Source organism: Macaca thibetana, chromosome 8 (genome assembly GCF_024542745.1).
Source record: "Macaca thibetana thibetana isolate TM-01 chromosome 8, ASM2454274v1, whole genome shotgun sequence".
Classification (NCBI taxonomy): Eukaryota; Metazoa; Chordata; class Mammalia; order Primates; family Cercopithecidae; genus Macaca; species Macaca thibetana.
This window is the reverse complement of record NC_065585.1, coordinates 45,768,154-45,785,569: the sequence shown is the minus strand read 5'-3', so window position 1 is coordinate 45,785,569 and position 17,416 is coordinate 45,768,154. Positions and strand designations below refer to the sequence as shown.

Below are 17,416 nucleotides of genomic sequence, written 5' to 3'. Positions count from 1 at the left end.
CCATGCCATTCTCATCATGGCATCATCATCATGAAATGTTTGCCTGTTCCTGTGTCCACAATGGTTGTCTACATTGTCTTCCAGGATTTTTATAGTTTTTGGTTTTTATTTAAGTCTTTGATCTATCTTAGGTTGACTTTTGTATACGGTCTAAGGAAGAGGTCCAGTTTCAATTATTTGCTTATGGGTAGCCAATTCCAGCACCATTTATTGCATAGGGAATCATTTTCCCCATTGCCTGTTTTTGTCAGGTTTGTTGAAGATAAGATAGTTGTAGGTGTGTAGTCTTATTTCTTGGCTGTCTGTTCTGTTCCATTGGTTTATGTGTCTGTTTTTGTAAAGTTGTCATGCTGTTTTGGTTACTATAGTCTTGTAGTATAGATTGAAGTTGGGTAATGTGATGCCTCCAGCTTTGTTCTTTTAGCTTAGGATTGCCTTGACTACTCAAGCTCTTTTTTCATTTTATATGAATTTTAAAATAGTTTTTTCTAGTTCTGTGAAGAATGTCATTGATAGTTTGATAGGAACAGCATTGAATTTGTAAATTGCTTTGGACAGAATGGCCCTTTTAACGATACTGATTCTTCCTATCCATGAGAATGGAATGTTTTTCCATTTGTTTCTGTCATCTCTTTGAGCATGTTTTGTAGTTCTCATTGTAGGGCTCTTTCACCTCCCTGGTTAACTGTCTTCCTAAGTATTTGATTCTTCTTTTGGCAAATGTGAATGGATTGCATTCCTGATTTGGCTCCCAATTTGACAGTTGTTAGTGTATAGAAATGCTAATGATTTTTGTATGTTGAATTTGTATCCTAAGACTTCACTGAAGTTCTTTATCAGCTTAAGGAGCTTTTAGGCCAAAACTATGGGATTTTCTAGATATATATTTTCATGTTGTCTGCAAAGATAGTTTGGCTTCCTCTCTTCCTATCTGGGTGGGCTTTATTTCTTTCTCTTTCCTGATTGCTCTGGCCAGGACTTCCAGTACTGTGTCTAATAGGAGTGGTGAGAGAGGGCATCTTGTTTGGTGCCAGTTTTCAAGGGGAATGCAACAGCTTTTCCCTATTCAGTATGATGGCATATTTCCTATATGCTACAGGTATAGCTGATAACAAAATTGACAAATATCCCTTCCTTTATGTTTCATATATCCTAGTGGAGCTAATAATATTTGTATTAAAAATATATGTACAATTACAGAAACTTATATAGAGATGTATATAACCTGCACATAAATTGAGAATTGTATATTCTGCTTTAGGTAAGTTCTATTTGAACTACTTTTCATCAGAAAGGGACAAAAAATAGGTTAGTTAGTAGGTTGGAATTGCAACCTGTTACACTTCAGCTTTGTGTTTTATGTCAGAATGTTGGCCTGCATTTAATCTAGGCTGCTCTTTTTCTTTGCTTTTGAACATTAAAAATTGTAATTTTTAATGATTTATTGAATGATTATAATAATTTATTTCAAATCATGAATCAATTTTTTAATATAATGAAAAAGTTATTTAGGAATATTTTACCTAACGTATTCCATTTTCAGGGCCGATATAAAAATTGTTCTTTGCCTAAAAAGTTGAGCTTATTATTATATTTTATGGACAAATGCACTTTTAATGAGATGTAATTCACTTTCCATACAATTATTTTATATTGTGTGATTCAGTGGTTTATAGTATATTCACCAGGTTCTACAATTGTTTTCTAATTTCAGAGTATTTTTATCACTCTCAAACTACATACCTCTTAGCAGTTATTTCTACTCTCCCCTCTCACAGGCCCTGGTAACCACAAATCTACTTTTTGTCTCTATGTTTTTGCCTCTTGTGGCAATTTCGTATAAGTGGAATTCTAAAATATATGTTTTCTTGGTCAGGCTTATTTCACTTAATGTTTCGAGATTCATCAATGCTGTAGCATGTATCAGTACTTCATTTCTTTTTATGGATGAATACTTTTCCATTGTATGGAAATACCACATTTTGTTTATTCATCAACTCATGGAAATTTATATTGATTTCACTTTTTGGCTGTTATAAATTATGCTGATATGAGCATGTGAATACACGTTTTTGTGTGGACATAAGTTTTCGGTGTCCACATTTCCTCAAAAAGACATATAGTTACCATATGACCCAGTTATGCCATAGTATTTTCCAAAGTGGGTGTACCAGTTTACATTCCTACCAGCAGTGTAGCAGGGTTTGCATTCCTCCACATCCTTTCCAACGCTTGTTACTGTTAGTCTATTATGTCACAGCTATCCTACATGGTGTAAAGTAATAAATAGCTTATTGTTTTTTATGAGGAATTATATAGCAATTTAAAAATCATATCTTCTAGGTGCTGTACTTCTTTGCAGTATACAAGGACTAGCAGTTAATATTGACCCAATCTTATATACATGGCTCATCTATCAGCCTCAGAAACGAACAAGTAGACATATGCAACAGGTAAGAGATTTTTAAATAGTTTTTTCTCTTAACAAATATTTTTCTTATTCATTTAGTAGAATTATATATGTATTTTGATTGATTCTTTTTTAACAAATGTACCAGATTTCCTTTGTCTCTCCACTTTACCCCTTTCAAACAATTCCGTTCCCTTATTTTTGCATGAGAAATTGCATGTCATTATAAAGTTTCTTTGACTACTAAAGGGGCTTTCTGTACAATGGCTTATAAAACAGAAACTAGTTTAGGAGTCCTATTTCACCAGTCTTCATTCTTTCATAGTGCCTACATGTCCCTTCTCATGGTGTGCAATACATAAGAATTGCTCAATAAAAGAATTGGCATTTTTGTTTGTTTGTTTTGTTTTGAGACACAGTTTCACTCTGCCTCCCAGGCTGAAGTGCAGTGGCGTGATCTTGGCCCACTCCCTGGTTCAAGTGATTTTCTTGGGACCACCTCCCAAGTTCAAGTGATTCTCATGCCTCAACCTCCCGAGGAGCTGGGATTATGGGCATATACCATCATACCCAGCTAATTTTTGTATTTTTAGTAGAGATGAAGTTTCACCTGTTGGCCAGGCTGGTCTCAAACTCCTGACCTCAAGAGATGCGCCCGCCTCGGCCTCTCAAAGTGCTGAAATTGCAGGTGTGAGCCACAGCTCCTGGCCAGCTTTTATTTTTATCTCTACCTTTCCTTGTCATATTTAGGTTTTTTCAAAAAACATGCATCGAATACCTAATTCTTGGATTGGGATGATTGGTGCAAAAAAGGTTGGAATATATGTTTGTTTAAAAAGGTATGAATTACAAAGTAGTAAGTAGACAATTATAGTTTCTAGGATACTTAAACATAAATCTGACAGTTTTGTTATTTTCATTTTAAAGATGAAGAAACTGATGTTTATTGAGATTCGTTTATGTATAGTCAAACAGCTGTAAGTAAATGACAGAACTAAGAATTTTTGAGGCCAAATTTATGCTTTATTGAATTATAATTTCCCATCAACTTAAGTATAATTTTGCAATATCCTATATGGAATAGCTTTGTATCCTTTTTCTGAAGTAACTTCAAGCTAGTTGATTGGAGAAGAATACACAATTTTATAATTATATAAGAATTAAAAAGTTTAACAAAAAATACTCTCTAAGGAGCACGTTTTAAAGGTTTTTCTTCACTTTGTCCTAATTTTATTTGAAACTTCTGCCATACCTGTCCCCATTTTTCCCTTCAATGAGTAGTTACAGAATGTAAGGCAGTATGCTATACACCATGGCCACAGAAATAAAAGTCATAGGTGAGAATATCCCTCCCTCTGAGAGTATGTAGTGTATTTGAGAATCTTAAGGGATATAGTAATGCCATTTTTAGTAATTACTATGTATATGTATGTCCAGGATTATGTGAAAACAAAAAAGAGGAATAGTTCTCACAAGCAGGGTAGTGTGTGAAAAGGAGGAATTAACAACTAAGCTGAGTATCTAGGAGTGAGCCAGACAGGGAAGGTTGTTTTAGACTGAACTGTTTGAGCAAAGGCAAAGAAGATGCAAAAGCATGGCAAGAAAGACTTCAGTGGTTCCAGAATGGAGTGAAGTGTTCTTGTAGAGACTGGGAGAAATTGGAAATCAATTTCTGAAAAAAAAATTTGTAGTCCTAGGTATTTGAGACTTCATTTTGAAGGGTAAAGAGGAGCTATAGGAAACTGGTATTAACAGAGCTGGATTTTAGAAAGTTTACTCTAGCAGGATATAGAGAATGAGTGCTACAGAAGTTAGACTAATGGCAGTAACCAGTCTGGAAAAATTTTCTTTGTAAATTCTTGATTGGTTATTCTCTAAGTAATACAATTATTTCCAGTGTACCATAGATATCCCTGAAGGTCAAGTAGAGTGTTCTAGCAGCTTAAATAAATTAGACATTCATTTAATTGATACCAAGCATATTCAAATATTTTGATTTTTAACTTTTTAAAAAATTACAACTTTTAAAATGAATATACAATCACATGCCCCTTAATGATGGGGATACATTCTGAGAAATGCATCATTAGGCAATTTTGTTGTTGTGCAAACATCATAGAGTATACTTACACAAACCTAGATGGTATGGCCTGCTAGACGTTTGGGCTATAACCCATCTCTGGTATAGCCTATTGCTCCTAGGGTACAAACCTATACAGAGTATTACTGTACTGAATACCTTAGGCAGTTGTAACACAAAGGTAAGTATTTGTATGTCTAAACATAGAAAAGGTATAGTAAAAATATGGTGTTATAATCTTATGGAACCACCATCATGTATGCAATCCATTGTTGACTGAAACATTGTTATGTGGCACATAATTATATGTATATTTTTCTAATTCAGAAACAATGCTCTATTTAGAAGCTAAACTACTTGCAATACCAATACTTTGGGAGGCAAGGTGGGAGAATTGCTTGAGCCCAGGAGTTCAAGACCAGCCCGGGGAACATAGCAAGACTCTGTTTTTACAGAAAAGAAAAATTAGGTCTGCGTGGTGGTGCAGGCCTGTAGTCCCAGCTACACTGGAGGCTAAAGCAGGAGGATTATTTGTGCCTGGGAGGTGGAGGCTGCAGTGAACAATAATCACACCAGTATACTCCAGCCTGGGCAAAAGGTTGAGACCCCCATCTCTACACATAATAAAAATAAAAGGTAAACTAACAAATACCATAATCCTACTCATTCAGAGTTACAAATAATGTTGGAGTATATGTCTCCATAGCTAAATCTTTGCATTCATCTTTATTCACTTAGAATATATTTTTACAAGTGTAATTAGTAGCACTAGGCAAGTATTTTGCATTATAGAAACATATTTTAAGACTTTTGTTATATCACCAAATTGCTTCCAAAATTGGTATACAGTTTGCATTTTCTTTTTCCTTTTTCTTTCTTTTTTTTTTTTCCACACAGGGTCTTGCTCTGTTGCCCAGGCTGAAGTGCAGTGCTGTGATCACAGGTCACTGCAGCCTTGACTTTGTGGGTTCAAGTGATCCTCTTTTCTAAGCCTCCTGAGTAGTGGGGACCACAGACACACACCACCATGCCTGGCTAATTAAAAAAAATATATATATTTTTGTAGAGGTGGTGTCTCACCAAATTGCCCCAGCTGGTCTGAAACTCCTAGGCTCAAGTGGTCTACCCACCTAAGCCTCCCAAAGTGCTGAGATTACAGGCATGAGCCCCATATCCAGCCCAGTTTACATTTTCAACAGCAATTGATAGCATTATTATTTTACTACAGTTTGGCGTACTTAAAAATATACTTTAAAAATGTCCTTATTCTACTATTTTCCTCTTGAATGTTCCCCCCACCTCACCCCACCATGGAAAATTGAGAGAATTGCATAGTAGAGCAATATGTTTCCATACCCAGGTTCAATAATTATCAAGTCATGACCACTCATCTTTACTCTTAAAATCTGTTACGTGAAAAAAAATGCCGATATACAGTATTGGTGAAAATGTAGAGAATGATTACTGTTGTTGTGAGTGAAAACTTGATAAATTTGTCAGTATCTAATAAAATTGAAAATCTGTGAACTTATAACCCCAAACTTGTACTTCTTGATGCAGGTACGCTCTTAGAGTGAAATTCATGTAACTAAGGAATAGTGTGTAAGACTGCTGTTGCATATTCTTTACAATAATGTGAAAATTTGAAAACTTAAATGAAAATTTGTAAGAAGGTTGATGAAGTATGAAATATTCACATGATATAACATTTATTAAAAATTATACAATAGACCTTAGTATGGACATCTCAAATTATATTTGATGCAAAAGCCATTTCGCAATATGAGAGCACTTACCTATATTTTTCTAAAACTGCCCTTAATGTGTATATGTATGTGTGTCTGTAAGTGAATACAGGTATAAAAATTAAGTTGAAGGATTTGTACTAATATCATAATAATGGTTGACTCTGGGAGGAAAGGACAATAGGTTGGCAGTCAAAGGGGATTTTAGTTTTATCTAGAATACTTTTTTTAAAAAAGCAAATATGATAAACTGTTAATAGCCATTAATTATTGGTTATAATAGGTATGTTGTATTCTTTGTAACCTTCTAGTATTATTTTAATTTGTTAAATTAATAATTAGTGAAAGATGGTTACCTTTTATATGATGCAGCTATGAAAAGCTTTAGGTATTTTGGGTTATGGGACAGTTTTGAGTTAAAGATAGAACAGCTCTGAGACTAGAGTGCAACTGAAATTTGAGGAGAGCTACAGTACCAGAAGGAAAAAGAATATAAGCAGGGTAATAGGAGGTTGTTAAAAATAAATACTGCTTATTTCGATGTTTTTGACCAAGGTAGCCATATTTCTAGAATAGTGGAGGAAATCACTGGTCTTACTCCTTATTTGGTATCACTTAATGCCTGACATGCAGCATCTTTATTAGCAGTCATTCAACAAATGTAAGTATTTTGTATACAGCTGTGTACAGGGCATACAAGAGCCTTACTCTTGTGTTAGAAAGTAGTTTTGTTTGGCCTTTTAATTCTTGCCTGGGTAAAAATACACTCAGAGTTGGCTGGGCACAGTGGCTCACACCTGTAATCCCAGCACTTTGAGAAGCCAAGGCGGGTGGATCATGAGGTCAGGAGTTCAAGATCAGCCTGGCCAAGATGGTGAAACCCTATCCCTAATAAAAATACAAAAATTAGCTGGGCACGGTGGCAGGCACCTGTAATCCCAGCTACTCAGGAGGCTGAGGCAGGAGAATCGCTTGAACCCGGAGGGCAGAGGTTGCAGTGAACCAAGATTGCACCACTGCACTCCAGCCTGGGCGACAGAGTGAGACTCTGTCTCAAAAAGAAAAAAAAAATACACCCAGAGTTTTAGCTATCCAAAGGTTTTTTTGTTTGTTGTTTAGTATTACCAGTACCATGAACTGGATCTATAAAATTTTACATGGATTTTTAACTTTGTGCTTTTATTAGTTGCATCTTTCGGCTATTGTGCTTGAATTTACACTGTATAGCACATAAATTTCCTCTAGTTACTCATTCTATGGTTGACCCTAGAAACAAACAACACGAGGGCTAGGGACACCAACTCCCTGCTTGGTCAAAAACTCATGTATACCTTTTGAGTTCCCCCAAACTTAACTAATAGCCTACTGTTGATCAGAGGCCTTAACAATAACATAAATAGTTAATTAACACATATTTTGTATATTATATGCATTATATGTGGTATTCTTACAATAAAGTAAACTAGAGAAAAGAAAATGTTATTAAGAAAACCATAAGGAAGACAAAATACTATATAGGACGAAAGTAGATCATTCCTGAAGGTCTTCATGTTGAATAGTAGGCTGAGGAGGAGGAAGAGGATGGGTTCGTCTTGTCTCAGAAGTGGCAGAGGTGGAAAAAAATCCACATGTAAGTGAACTAAGTGAACGTATGTGGTTCAGACTTACGTATTCAAGGGCCAGCTGTATATTAATTTTAATCCTGAACTTGGTTATAACTTTTTAGAGTTTGGATTGTATTCCAAATATAAATGGGCAGAAATTCAAGGGATTATGGAGTCACTAAATATTAGAGTATAAAGAGGTTTTCCAGTAACCATCTCCAGCCCCTCTTATTTTTTAGATGAGGAAATTTAAATGCATCAAGACTTAACAATATGTGGAGCATTTCTCATCTAGATCTTAAAAATGATTTCCAATTTAGATTTGTGTATTATCAGTTTGACTAAATACCAAATATAAAAGCAGGTACTCTATGTTGTGATGCTTCCGATAATTTATTTAATCTTTTCCTTTTCTCATTTTCGATTTTTTTTTTTTTTTTTTTTTTTTGAGATGGAGTCTCACTCTTGTCGCCCAGGCTGTAGTGCAGTGGCGTGATCTCGGCTCACTGCAAGCTCTGCCTCCCAGGTTCACGCCATTCTCCTGCCTCAGCCTCCCAAGTAGCTGGTACTACAGGCGCCTGCCACCATGCCCGGCTAATTTTTTGTATTTTCAGTAGAGATGGGATTTCACCGTGTTGACCAGGATGATCTCGATCTCCTGACCTCGTGATCCGCCTGCCTGGGCCTCCCAAGTGCTGGGATTATAGCAGTGAGCCACTGCGCCTGGCCTCTAATTTCTTTTCCTTTTTTTTTTACTCAGTGTGACTAGCAACTTGTAAAATAATATGCCCTTTTCCATGTTTCAGAACATGATTGATTTTATTACGTAGTTATATAATAAACAAGTTTTCATTGAAATACTTTTTCATAATGTAAATTATATTGAGTATTTTAAGTTGGGTGAGGCTTAAGGTTGGATCTATAAAACTTTGGTTGTAGTATTGAAGATAACCTTAGACTACACTGCAGCCTGACCAACCACCGCCAGATTTACCATCTGATACAACTGTGTTACAGTTATCATCTGTTGTTTCCCAAGCTACAATTTCCTTCTCAAACTGTGGCTAAAACCCAACATTTGATGATTGTTTTCCACCCACTTCAACATTGATCTTTGATCCTATGGCAAACTTAAAAGTGCCTTTTTTTTGCCAATAATATGACAAAATTGTATTGGGCATCATCAGCAGTAACATCAGACTTTATTTCAGTGAATAAAGATGAAACAGCTGCTTTACTGTCCAGCTCAGCCTGCATGCATTCAATAGAGGATCATAATATTTTCCAGCTTTCTCTAAGTAGATATTTTTCTGTGCTTTCTGAATATGCTATGGATATCTTTTGTCAGACAAAATATAGAGATTTTCAGTATTCTTCAAAAAAGTTGGAGTATCCATATTAACATGTACACAATCAGTTTGTAAAAGTATGTTTCTAAAAATGCCATTTTATAAGGATAACTTTATAAGGATACTTTTCCATTTTTTTGAGAACATAATTTTCAAAGTGAATTTAAATTTTATCTTGCTCTTTCCATATTATTTTAATACTTCTTACTAAAACTTAAGTTTTCTGGGTACTTACAGGCTCTTTGGTTTTCACTCAGAATTTTAATTTAAAATTTAAGTGGATAAGCATTGCTCTGTGTGTGTGTGTGTGTGTGAGAGAGAGAGAGAGAGAAAAGTTGGGGTGCAGGGACAGATGAAGGAGGGAGAGATTGATTGATTTAAAATAATGAAGTCTCAGCCCCAACTTGTGAAGTACTGTCCTCAGTATTGCCATGTTTAACCTTTACTGCTTAAGAAATAGTTAAAAACTAAAAACTAAAAAGTTTTTCATTTTGGCTCTTTCCAGCAGCCTGTGGTAGCTATTCCTCTTGTTATGCCAGTTTGTAGAAGGAAAGAGGATGAGGTGTCTATTGGAAGTGCACCCTTGGCAAAGCAGCAATCATATCAGGCCTCTGAATATGCCAGCAGCCCTATAAAAACAAAAACGGTAACAGGTATGTGTCAAGTACTGTAAAGGGACTATGATTTTACTCCACTTCTAAGCTAGCAAGTTAGCATCCACAGTTTCATGGATGCTGGCCAAAGACATGAGACTCCTCAGCTGGAGACAAAGAACTTTATTATCCACAACGTTAGCAATAATCACAGTATTAGCATTTTCTTGTGTTAGTGCCCTGAGCCCAGTTTCCATAAGGTGACATGAAAGGGGCCAGGAATTCTGAATTTAGGGAACCTGAACCTTTTATAATGGATAGAAAGCGTGCTCCAGAGGGAGGCGCTGTGTCTCCTTTGCGAGGGTGTAAGCACACTTGCCCTTTGCTCAGAAGCAGGATCATATTTCTGTCTTCTGAGGCTATTCGCTATACAAATATCCTTTAAAACACAGTAGGGAACAAAGACAATCACTACCTCTACTTAAGAGACCCATGGAGAATTGTCTCTCAATAGTATGTTCCTTCAAGTGAATTCTTGAAAACCACAGTACACCTTAATCATCTTTCTTCCCCTTTCTCTCATATTCTCTGCTAGATCTTCTATGCAAATATAAAGTATGTGATCACAGATTTTGAAATGCATCTGTATATGCGTGGAAAAGTTTATATGTAAACTCATACCAATCACATATCAATTCATAAATGATACCAGTTGATCTGATAATTATTTTGCCTTCTTTATTATACTCTATGTTTTTATAAGAAATTAATTTGTAATGAGGGAAAATAAATAACAAAAGCTAAAAACGTAATTTCTCATCATTATTTATAAAATATGAAAACATAACATTGTTTTTTATTTTAAATTATTAATATGAACTATGGTTCTTTTCTTTAGAATTAAGGATAATTGCATTTTATGTCTTTGGTGTTCCCCCATCTTTAGAACCATCAGATATCCTATAGGTATTTTTCTTATAGATAAGGACATTATTATTTCACCAAATGTATATTCTGTGAGCAGTCACCAAAGGTAAAAGGCCTTGAGTTGAATATAACATTTATTGTTTATGAATTCTATTTCTTCCCCCTTGGGTGCCCACTATTTTTAATTCTCTGGTGAACTTGGCAGTGGTACTCTCTCTTTTCTTGATAATACTCTTTGCTAAACATTTTCTTTACTTAGAATTATCTTTTAACACTTTATTTTTAATTAAAGGATATAATCTTCTTTTTTAGATTAAAAATATATTTTATGATTTCTTAGAGTATGTACATACATCTAAATGTAGTTATCAATCACTGTTTTAATTATTATTTATATTGCATCATAAATTGTAACGAGTTTGTTAAGGTATTCATAGTCTTTTGCACATCTGCCTACCTTTTTTGGTTGTTGGTTTTTGTTTGTTTTTTAACTAAGCCATTTTCAGTAGCATTAGGTATAAATCAGTAGCATTAGGTATAATCACATTGTTGTAAAATACACAATTTATTTTTTAACTACATATTACAGTGGAGAAATGTTAATTTTATTTCTGAGTTCTCATTAAAATTATTTTTTAAATTTATATCATCACAACCTATGGTCCAATTTTGATTTTAAGTTCATCCCCAACAAGTTATATGGTGATTTTGACACATGAATAACAAGACCTGCTGATACTGCACTGGGTTTGATTTTGCTTTTTAATTATTCAGTTAGAAGCAGACCTTTTCCTCTTCCAAATTCAGCCAATGTTAAGTGGCTAGCTGCAGGGGGACATGTGTTTAGGGCTGGGGATGTGTTAACAACAGAATGCCACTATTTCAATGATATAGTCACATAGGGTGGACTAAGCCAGAATAAAGACTTGCTGCTCCACATGAAGATAATCGATTTTCACAAAATTCTAAATAATCTTCCAGAGAATCTGTATATTCTTCAAAACAACGAAACCCCTAAAAGCTATGACATTTGTTTACCCTAGGTTTTGAAATGTTATAAACCTTAATTTGGAATTATTCATGAAAATTTCTGGAATGGAGATGAAAACTTAAAAAGCAGAATACTCCATAAATGATACTTAAAAGATATAACCCATTTTATCTTACATGTTTATGTATTACTTCTCATGTCAACGTAATAAGTACAGAGTTAAAATAATAGAAGCCTTTTAAATTTAAGACACTTTGACTATTGCTAAGATAATAATAAATGAAGACGTGTGATAATGTTGTAGATTTGGTAGATAATGCTATAAATTCAAAGTATAGAACTTTAGCTTCTGGCCATGATAGACTAACAGGGTTTAGATTTATATTCCTGCTGTAAACAACTAACAAACTGGATAAAATATATGGGGAAAATTCCCCAGTTTCTGGACATTGGAAACAGGCAGTGCAGGAGTGTGATTCCTCATAGAAAGGAAACAAAGGTGAGCCCTAGGATTTCCCTAGCTTTCTGCCTCAAGGCACGTTTCAGAATACAGAGTAGAATAGGACATCTTAAACTGAGCTCAGCAGTCTTTCTGAGTTGTAGAGACAGGAACTGAAGTTTAGGGAGGCAGAAATGACTAGAAATTATAGAATAAAATTCCAGAGATGGAGAAAGTTATGCAGAAAAAGAGCCCCTGGGGCGATGAGACCTCACAGGGTTTGGCAAAGAATAACCTTGGAGCTGTGATCTTAATGATTCCCACCCTTACACAGGGCAGAAGGCATTGAAGTTCCTACTGTCCATCGCATACCATTCTCATTGGTTATTTAGGACATTCAGTAGAGACCAGAAGGGCTAGGCCTTAGCTGTGGGGCTAAACTATTTATAAAGACTACCCTAGACTCACCTTAAACAAACTTGTAAATCAGCCTCTGAAGGAAACAAAATAGCAAGTAACTGTTACTATTAAAAGGAATATAATACTGTTGTAGCCCAACATCATTAAAAGGAATACAATAAGATGGAGACATACAACTTAAATATAACAGTGCCAAATATTCAATAAAAAAATTACTAGAGGTGCAAAGGAGTGAGAACTACCAACAGGAGAGAAACTAGCCAATAGAAATAGGCTGAGAAATGACACAGATGATAGAATTAGCAGGTATATTAAATACCTATATGTTAAAACAGGTATCATAACTATGTTCAGATATTTACAAGAAGTTGCATACATTGAGGAGAGAAATGGAAAATATATAAAAGAACCAAACTCAATTCTAGAGATGAAAACCAAAATATCTGAAATAAAAATTTAGTGGAATTAGATGTAGAGTAGTAGATATTGCAAGAAAAAGAGATTAATTAACTTGAAGACATAGTGATGGAAACATGCCAAAATGAAGCACAAAGAGAATAAAGGAAAATAAATGTACAGAGCCTTATTGAACCATGGGATGATAATTAACTATGGTTGTGAGGGTAGGGCTCACTGAAAGTTCACATTTGACCAGATACTTGAAACAGGCGAGGAAGTGAGCCATGTGGATATCTGTGGATAAATGATTTGGAATTATCTATGTATCTGTATCTATATCTATATAGGAATAAATGATATACTGTAACCCTTTCGTTTTATAAGTAAGACTATTGAGTCACAAAGAGGTCAAGAAACTTATCCAAGGTTAAAAAGATATTTAATGAGACTTTTTAAAAACTGAAATTGCCAGAGTATAGGAAGAGATAAAGCAACTTATCCAAGGTTAAAAAGATATTTAATGAGACTTTTTAAAAATTGAAATTGCCAGAGTATAGGCACTTCATGATTATTTCCTTCTTTCGCTCTGAATATTTCCTTCTTTCTTTCTTTCATGGCATAGGCAGTCCTGCAAATCAGGTCTATGCAAATTTTGCCATCTACTATTTCATCTCTAATACCTAATATATAGCCAGCCAACTTCAGTGCCCTTTTTATTTTTTTGCTAAGGAATTACTCTAAATTTGCAGCCCTGTCCCGTAGCACTAAGATAGTGAAAGATTTTGCATCAGAGTTACCAAGATGCATACTACTGGGAAACACCTTTTATGATCGTGTTTCATAATGGCATTGATAGTTCCACCTTTCTTTATTTGAGTGCCACTCACTGGTGCACAGTTAAGTTCCTGGATGAGACTCAAAAGTGAAACACTACTGTTGGTATATACTTCTTGGCCTTGATATAGCCTTAAATATATTCCAGAATGCTGAGGCTTCTACCAAAATAAAAAATATATATATGATCCTTCAGATGTTTCAGTTTTTATCAGGCATATGGAAAATCTATCTCTTATGCCTAGGTCTTCAAGAGAAGTAAATATGAAAAATCTTGAAATCTTAAAAAGTACATTGTTTATATTACAGATAATAAAAGGCTTTAGATTATTGTTATTTGTTTTTAAAGAACCTGTCTTTGGAGTATGATCTTTGGTTATTGAGTAGAATATTTTTTCTTTCTTTTCTTTTCTTTTCTTTTCTTTTCTTTTCTTTTTTTTTTTCTTTTCTTTCTTTCTTTCTTTCTTTCTTTTCTTTCTTTCTTTCTTTCTTTCTTTCTTTCTTTCTTTCTTTCTTTCTTTCTTTTCTTTCTTTCTTTCTTTCTCTCTCTCTCTCTCTCTCTCTCTCTCTCTCTCTCTCTCTCTCTCTCTCTCTCTCTTTCTTTTCTTTCTTTCTTTCTTTCTTTCTTTCTTTCTTTTCTTTTCTTTTCTTTTCTTTTCTTTTCTTTTCTTTTCTCTTTTTTTCTTTTCTTTTCTTTTTTGAGATGGAGTCTTGCTCTGTCGCCCAGCCTGGAGTGCAGTGGCGTGATCTCGGCTCACTGCAACCTCCACCTCCCAGGTTCAAACGATTCTCCTACCTCAGCCTCTTGAGTAGCTGGGGCTATAGGCACGTGCCAGCACGCCCAGCTAATTATTGTATTTTTAGTAGAGACGGGGTTTCACCATGTTGGCCAGGATGGTCTCGGTCTCTTGACCTTGTGATCTGCCTGCCTTGGCCTTCCAAAGTGCTAGGATTACAGGCATGAGCCAATGCGCTTGGCCTGAGTAGAATATTTCTAATTACATTTTTTTGCTGACCTCATTTCAAGATGTAATATTTTAAATTTATGCCAAAGTTTAATAATACAGTTATCTTGTTTAGGCTTAAGTTTGGCTGAAAATATCAGACTACTCTAAATAACGGTGCTTTAAACAAGATCCAATTTTGTCTCTCATTGGAAAGTTTAAGCAGGCATCCTAAAGCTATTATAATCTTTCAATATCAGGAAGCTTTTTATTCTACTTTGAGTGACCTTCATTGCCAGGCTTGCCTCATGGTTCATGATGGTGGCTTCAGCAGTTAATCAAGTCTGCATTTCAGTGAGCAGAAATGAGTACAGTGAAAGAGAAAGCTATTTTCTACATCATTAAGCACTACCCAGAAGTTGCACACCCCATTTTGTTTATATACTCTTGGCTAGAAGCTAGTTACATGGTCCTATCTAGCTGCATAAGAGGTCTTGCAAATGTAGTGTGTATTCTTTAAAGCCATGTACCTGGCTACAACTTGTGTTTTCTAACTAAGAAAGAAAGGAAGAGTGGATAGTAGAGATTATTTAGCTGCTTCTACCGTAGTAACTTAAAATGGAAAATCAAAAGCTGAATTTTGGAAAAAAAAAAAAAGAATAAAAATATTTTCCTTTAGTATGCATATCACAAGACAAAGCTGGTTAAAAAAATGTTTTTAGTGTTGCTTAGATATTTCACACTAAGAGATATAGACTTGGGAGTCGTCAACATATGGATCATAGTGGAAGCCACAGAGTGGTTGAGATTTCTCAGGAGACCCTAGAGAGCAGGATGGGAAGAGAGTGCAAAATTACATTCAAAGGAACTCTTTAATGGAAGAGTAAGGAGAAGGAGCCAATGAAGAGAGTTCAGAAGCATCACTATATGAGAAGTAGGCAACAAAGCTACATGTATATGTGCGACACAATTCCAAAGAGTTTCAAGAAGAAGGTGGATGTGCATGATATGCTGTAGAGTCATCAAGAACAATGAGGCTGACAAATAGGCTGTTAGTCTGTGGCCAGTTGGCCAGAGGACTTTTAGTTGTTAAGGAGCGGATGTGAATTGAAGGAGGGACAACCTATGTACACCAGTCATTCAAGAAATTTGACTATATAGTCACTTGGGGTATGTATATAGCAATAGAGATATAAAGAGACAAGGAGACAAAATTGGAGATACCACAAAGACTGAGGATAATTTATACAGTGAGATCACAGGTAAGCAAGATCTAAAACCCTGCACAGATGTGAGACTTAACCATTTAGGAAAAATCATTTCTTCTTTAGGACAGAGATAAGAAGATAAGACTATATATCATTATAGATTAATTTAGTTATTTTTCTTTCCACAAACAAGTACTTATGTGGGACAAGTATTTTTTTTTTTGCACTTTTACAGAATCTAAGAGATCGAAAAATGTATAATTTTCTCAAGACAAGCCTCCTATTTTTCTCATACAGGGAACCAGTTTTTCAGGTTAACTTTGGAATGCCCTGGCTGAGAAGAGGAGTTCATTCAGGTGGTTAGAGGGCCCTAAAATTTTATTTTTTCTTTACAAATGTCATTTGAAAATATTAAAGCATGAAAGTAGACATTATTGTATAATATAAAATTGATTTTATCAGGGATAAAAGATGGTTTTAAAAAATTTTACTATTTTAGAACAGAAAAAGGTTGAAAATAAAGTATATCTAATGAAGTACATCTAAAGTAAAATAACTTGAAAATGTAATTCAGAAAGTCATCAGAGAATTTAATGAAAATATATGTTTACTGAGTTGTTTTGTATATTGTAAGAAAAATTATTTTTATTTCTAAATCTAAATTCAAGGGAAAAAGTATTAGCAGTCTGCAGAGCTTAAAATGATACACAAAGTTCAAATTATTTTATAAGTTGTTTCTGCACTATTCTAGGCAATCAGCATAATTTATAATTAGACAATATTTCTAAGATTAATTTTCTAAAGGACTTCAACAGATGCTAGATGATTATTTGATATGTTACCCATACTGTAGATGATTGTAGCCATATACTTCATTTCCTTAACTCTTTGATTTTTTGAATATTTCATGTTTTATGAAGGTAGTAGTTTATGAAGGTGATAAATATAAAGTGTCTCTGATGATAGCTATCACTTTCATAAACATGAAGCATCCCTCAGTCATCTGATGGCAATCTTTTATAGCCATATCTATCAAATGTATTACTAAGTTGACATTTACCACATATTTGAATTTCTCACATTGCTAGTGTTCATGTGAAAACTCCTGAAATGAATCATTAGCTCGTAAGGAGATGTAATTACACTTTATTTAGTATGTCTGCATGTGTGCCCTGCAGAGTATTTTATCATTGGTATTTGATGGTTAATTCCAACAAAGTGTTCAGTTTGTTAAGCAGACTGGGTTTATTTATTTTTATTTTTAAATGTGCTGTACTTTATTAACATACATATAATGTCCTATCTTGTTGGGTCCTTTTCTTGAGAGACTAGCAATTATTCCATATTTAATTTTTTTTAAGTTCTTGGTCCTTACCTCTTTGGCTCACTTTTTATTTCTCTAGGATTGTAAAGCAGATTTATTTGTGTATGGTTTCTTCTAATGTGTTCAAGTTTTGCTTTCTATTTTTACTT

The 17,416-nt window shown here is 34.5% G+C and overlaps 1 protein-coding gene across 9 annotated transcripts in view; it reads left to right on the top strand.

Moving 5' to 3' along the window:
• Window positions 1-17,416, top strand: part of VPS13B (vacuolar protein sorting 13 homolog B) — an 859,202-nt gene that overhangs the window by 353,897 nt on the left and 487,889 nt on the right. For 8 of the 9 annotated variants that reach the window (XR_007728201.1, XM_050801183.1, XM_050801189.1 and 5 more), the window contains 2 exons: window positions 2,344-2,453; window positions 9,694-9,841. Coding sequence is in view for 8 of the 9 variants with exons in the window: in XM_050801183.1 (XP_050657140.1) it covers window positions 2,344-2,453; window positions 9,694-9,841 (258 nt within the window). In the remaining variant the exon portion in view is untranslated. The remainder of the gene's footprint in view (window positions 1-2,343; window positions 2,454-9,693; window positions 9,842-17,416) is intronic. The other variant, XM_050801187.1, reaches the window with a different exon arrangement.